Raw genomic sequence first — 6,000 nt, forward strand, 5'->3', positions numbered from 1 at the left:
ACATTTTATTGTCGATTTAAGCCAGCAACTAGGATATTTAAAGGTACCTATCTATATTTTATAATTGTGAATTTTGATAAATCAATTTAATTCTCCACTATACAGCAACAGTAATTTGGACCCGAAGCAAAACCTTTAGACGATTGCACAATCTGTACGATTGGTACTGTAAGAATCTAAATTGTAGATAAAAAAAACTTGGAATCTTCTTCTATCAATTACCGTAAAGCGAATTAAGTTTACTCACATTTTGTATTTCAAATAGAATGCTTTAGAACTTAAATCTACTTCTCATAGCTATAGTTGAAGAATAAGGCCCGATGCATCAATGTTACTTTAACTTTAAGCGAGGCTTAAAACTCTCTCTTTTTCTGTCTCTCAACCGTCTTTAAAAAAAGAAAAAGATTTTTAAGCCTCACTTAAAACAGTAGCATTGGTGCAATCGGGCCTAAATGTATTATATAAAAAATAAGTAAAATATAATCTGATTTCTATAAATTTAAATCCATAAAAAATAAGTAAAATATGTACAATCCAACTTTTATGATGGTTATAACTCGTTAATGCTTTGACGAGTGCACTAGAATTTTTTCCGATTTTTATAGAATCCAGAGTGATACAAAATTTGCTTTGTTTCTGCAAATTGTGCAGAAACAATTGTGCCTCTATTCCTGACGGAAGAGTTAAAATTCATATTGCCGGCGGACGGTTAATAAAAGATCTATGCTTGCTCGTCATTTTCGTTTGTCCTAATATTATGCAATAGTATAATACAACATCTATAAGACTTCAGCACTTATGTGAATGTACACGATATAGACTCGGCTGATCGTTCCGTGCAAGGCACAGAAATAGCGGTCGATGGATGGGAAGATTGTAGGTTATTTCCCTGGCATAATATTAGCAGCCGTGTCATGCACTTATTTCTTTGCCCGACAAACATTCAGAGATTTAAATAATGACGCAAGCTGGCGCGTCAGGGCAGTATCGCTTTGACGTAGCGTTCGCGGAAGTGATTAACTATAATTTCTATCACTTAGTACCGAGTTCAAGAATATCTCTCGTCAGATCTTTAATGAAAAGAAGGAAACGTGGACAATCGATATCCTCATTTTGCTATCGTAATTTCAACCTTTTTCATCGGAGCTGTGTCGTGTAACGTGAATAGGAGAGACACGCGCGGGTTAGTTTCTTCAAGAATTTGGTGTCAAATTTTGTGTCCTTCGTACGTTTCCGGGAATAACGGAAACGTACGTTCGGTCAACCGATGAAGGATGACACTGAAACTATGAAAGTTACCGACTCTTGCCGAAGTTCTCAAGGCAAAAGCAGTCCGAGTCGTTCGTTCCCGCGAGCTAGCGAAGAAACGTGAATCGAAAAACGATGAAAACGAGATGAACGACGCGGCGGGCATAAGTCGACGAGAGAATTACGTTTTTTTTTTTCTTTTTACGCCTCTCTCGTGTCGTGCTCAATCTCCTCCCAGCTCGCAAAAGTAGTAAACGCTTAACACCGATGCTCCCCCTCCATCCCCCGTAGTAATTATTCGCCGCGCATCAAACTGAAAGAATTGTGTAACGCGGATAATAAAATCCCCTGGAACGAAGAACAAGATGTAAGATAGGCAAGCGGGAGAAATGGCACGTCGCTTTTTATTGTCGATGTTCCTTGGTACGGCATAAAAAAATCTTTCTAAGGTGACGTTAAAAGAAATACGCGGTTTTCAAAAATGGTTCAGTAAAAACAAAAACATAACAAGTGATAAATTTCATGTCAAATTTCGCTTAGAAATATGTTTAAAAGGCAATTATTTTACGTAATGCTTTTCATTGCAGCGTCATATAATTTGGGAATTAATTCTCGTTATATATGGTATGATATTAATGTATTAACATAATAGTATAACGCATAATCATCGCGTTGATTTCATACAATTATCTATGACTACGTAAATTTATACAAGAGTAATAAAATGTGAATTAAAATAACACTATTTACGATCTGGCTAAGTAGTAAGGCTTTGCGCTCAATCAGACGCCGTTTAATGCGAGGAAAGTAATTCTTTCTTTTCTTGCTTCCCTTCCGCTCCGCGTCATCTTAATATCGTGATATCTAAGTAAAGGAATTCATCGAGCAGCTGTCGCGCCCGTACCGCGACATTATTCTCGGGACCTTCCTAAGTGAGGATATTAATCGCTGAGAAGTTACGCTTGACCGAGTTTCTTCGGAATAAATGAAGAAGAGACAGTATGTCTGCTGAATGTAATCACATTTTATTGAGCGCGCCGTCAATTTGCATTATTTTTACTAATCATGTATTTCTTATTCGAGTACCTAGTTATTATTCAAAGCATATATGTTAAAGAATAATAATGAAGATGATGAATATTTAGATAGTCACAAAAATTCATCACTATTTAACTTTTGAGTAGCTAGGTGATTTAAACGCAAGTAATTCTTGTTTTATTTTCTTTATTTTTTGTTCAAATTTAAGTTCTTAGAAGCAGCATTAATATATTGTTAATATCATCTTTTGACTATGAAACTTTATTTATCACATCTTGCTCTTTTATTATTTCTTGATTGTTACTACACATCAATAAAGTTATTATTATTAAGTTGATAGGTGGAGTGCTCAGATATTGAAAAAAATTTTAATTTTACACTGAAAAAGATTTACTAAATATAAATACATATTTCTTTATATAATGCTAAATAAATATTAATTTGTAGTAAATATTTATTCAATAAAAAAATAATAGATAAATTAAATTAATAGTTCTTGTACTAAATAAAATATACGTTTATATATTTAACAAATTGTACTTATTAAAACTTAGTTTTTTTTCAGTGTATAATTACATTTTTTTCTAGTGTACTAGAAATATGTTACATTAAATTTACATTAGTTACATCCTTATAAAATAAAGGAATGCAAAATTAATGAATTTTAAGACTGGATATCTGAGTAATACTCTTTATTTTCCTTTCTGAGAATACGGTTTTAAAGCAAGCTATACCTAGAGTGATATGGCCAGACTCATTTAAGGTTAAGCTTGCATAATTCTGTGCAGTCAATTAAAAAAGAAATGATTTTGCAATCAAGGAAACTTTTTTTAGATCCTCTCGGCAATTATCCCCTCTTTACTTAGTAGCGGAGTAAGAAATTTATCTTCGCTCGACAAACAACGAATGTTTAGACACGCTTGAGTTTTGCGGAACGGGCGAAGAAAAACATCAGATCGGCCTTCGAGTTTTCTGGACCGATTCTTTCCAGTGTGCTCCGGCGAGTAGTAAACACTTTAGCGTGTTCCCGCGGATGTGTTCGACAAACACGTTCCAATAAGCACTTTTATCTCAGCTTTTAACGATGAATCGTACTCTCGGCGGCAGTGGGGCGCGAATAACCGGACCAGGCCTCTCGTACATGTACACGAGCGATTAAAAGCGATACGTTACGTCGCGCGAACTCGCCCGCACGAATGCTTTAATGAGAGTACCTGGTGGACCTATATTGACATTTCGGTGCACACACACACACACACACACACACACACCTATGTACATATTCGGGAAAGTGATGCCGCACAGACGAAAGTAGTAGCTCTCCGTGTTTGTATCGTTTATTTTACATGAGCACACTAAACGAAAGCTTGCGATTATCATATTATGCGCCTCTCTGATAATTATTCCTGTTCCCGTGAACTGCAAAATTATTCTTAGTCGAATGAAGGCGAACGCTTTCTTCCCTTTTCGTGCAAAATGTAGACATTTTAATAATGTCCCTCACAATTCGCGGAGCGGAAGAAAGAGTGAAAGAATCTGTCCAAGACACCTTCTACCATTTTTCTTTTCAGTTTCTGCTAACTGTTTTGAATCACCACATTATCTGGTACTCTCCTAGCTTTTCCTCTATACAGATGCTATGAATAGACTTACCAATCCCGTGTTGCCTTTGCGACGAATTGCTTCTGATTCTCTCTATCGATTGGCGTCGAATGGTGATAGCGATGATCGTCAATGGTAACAACCGAATGGCAAATAAGGCGAGTCTCGTTTCGGTCGAGGATCGTGAGATTGTAAGGCGACGCCAGGAGTCGGGAAGCCATTCGATCCAAAGCCACCCACGATTTACCGGCCACCACCCAGGACGGATACGCGCAACGCTGCGGTGGCTTTTCTGTAACATGAAAAGAGATGGGCGTGAACAGAGGATCTCTTGTTTGTCACCGAGACGTTCTCTCCGCGACGCAAATTTCACATGTGCATTCGTGATAGTCTTCTCTGTCAGAAGATTGAATTGAAATTATTTAATATTCTTGCAAGTATTTAATATTCTTCTTCGCGAGCACGCTTCTTTATACATTTATTGGCGTCATCGTCAATTACATTAAGTTTAAATTAAAATTGGAAAGCGCAGAACAGTTATAATTTAACAGCGAGGAAAATTGTATTGTATTTGTACACACACACAGCATCCTGCAAAGCTTTTTGTATCTTTTACTATTCGCGATTATCGAAAATATTTTAGTGTTTTCAAAGCCGGAACCAAAGATTATAAAGTTGATCATCGCTGCAACGTCAACAGTTTAATTCCTGTAATTTTCATCTCCACATTGCAAATTTGGACGACTGTTAAATTCAAATATAATTACGTTTCAAGAAATAGCTGCGGCTTTATTCTTAGAGACGGCTGTAGCTTCGCTCCTAACGCAGTTATTTCAAACTCGAAATGCATAATATATACTGTAAGCTCGTTCTCAACTCTTTAAGTTCACGGGGTCGTCGAGCAGATAATCCAGCATAAGTAAACTTTGACCTCTCTTCTTCCTACGCCGTAAACTTCGTTTTCAACGGCATGCCGACTGTTCCCTGCGCATTATCAGGTTCTTGCACGCTCCGTCGAAGAATTTCATCGAAAAAAAAAGAGAAGAAAAAAATATATCGACCAGTATTCGACAGGCCACGTCGTGAATAATTCCGCGCTAATTATAGTACACTTTTAACAACGTTATATTCGTAACTAGCGTAATTACACGCGAGCGACATACGTCATACGTGAACGTGATGTATATTAACCAACTCATTAGCTTCATTAACACACATACATATGCCTGCACACGCGCTTTGCATTATAACGGTTAATTCACGTACGCATTGCATTGTCATTGTCGCGGTAATGATTCGAAATTGTTCTCGCTATTACTGATAAAATATTGCAGTCATATCGCGCTCGGGTAGGTATTAAAAAGTAAAAGGTTAGATAAATCGTAATAATGTAACATTTTAAGAATATGAAAATTATTAAACAAATGCATAAAGATGCTGGCAACGGCTGGCTTTACGTTGACGCAAATAATTTGCTTTAAACGCGCGACAGCTCCGTCGCCGGCGAACAGTTATCCTGTCAATGGTCGGTTGCTCACGGCCATCAATCACCATGCACTGTGAATTAATGGACCGTTAAAAATGCACGAGCGACAAAGTATGCTGCGTGCGTGCCGCATACTGCGACAGGGCTGCGTGCAACTAAAAGCTAATCGATAATTCAATCGGGTGTATGCATGCGCTGTAACGCTATAGGTCGCCGAAATTGCGCTGCTTATCGCATGACGTCGCCGCGGACGATAAGAGAGAGGCATAACGATGGCGATAAAGAAACAAGCGGGATCCGCGTAATTGTTTCATTATGCGATCTACGTTCCCGCGATATAATTATTTTCTTATGCGTATATATTTTTTTACGTGATACGTGAAAAGAATTGCGCACTGTGGTTTGTATCTAATTAAAATTCTCCTACCTCTCTCTTACCGGAGAAATGTTCAAATTTATTATAATCATTTGCATGTAGGTTATGTAATTTATAACGAATAATTTCATATTAATCAATGAGCCTCGGATTTTCGTTTGACGCAAATTAATTTTCGCGTAAAAGGATAGAGAATAAAATTAGTTTCATTATTAAACTATTTTTTTTAAACTTATATATATATATATAT

At 36.9% G+C, this 6,000-nt stretch overlaps 1 protein-coding gene across 1 annotated transcript in view; it reads right to left on the reverse strand.

Moving 5' to 3' along the window:
• The window catches only part of LOC108749786, a 131,947-nt gene that overhangs the window by 28,956 nt on the left and 96,991 nt on the right, over positions 1–6,000 (reverse strand). Inside the window, exon 6 of the mRNA XM_018488754.1 lies at positions 3,940–4,180. Within this exon, the coding sequence (XP_018344256.1) occupies positions 3,940–4,180 (241 nt within the window). The remainder of the gene's footprint in view (positions 1–3,939; positions 4,181–6,000) is intronic.

This window comes from Trachymyrmex septentrionalis, unplaced genomic scaffold (assembly GCF_001594115.1).
Source record: "Trachymyrmex septentrionalis isolate Tsep2-gDNA-1 unplaced genomic scaffold, Tsep1.0 scaffold11, whole genome shotgun sequence".
Classification (NCBI taxonomy): domain Eukaryota; kingdom Metazoa; phylum Arthropoda; class Insecta; order Hymenoptera; family Formicidae; genus Trachymyrmex; species Trachymyrmex septentrionalis.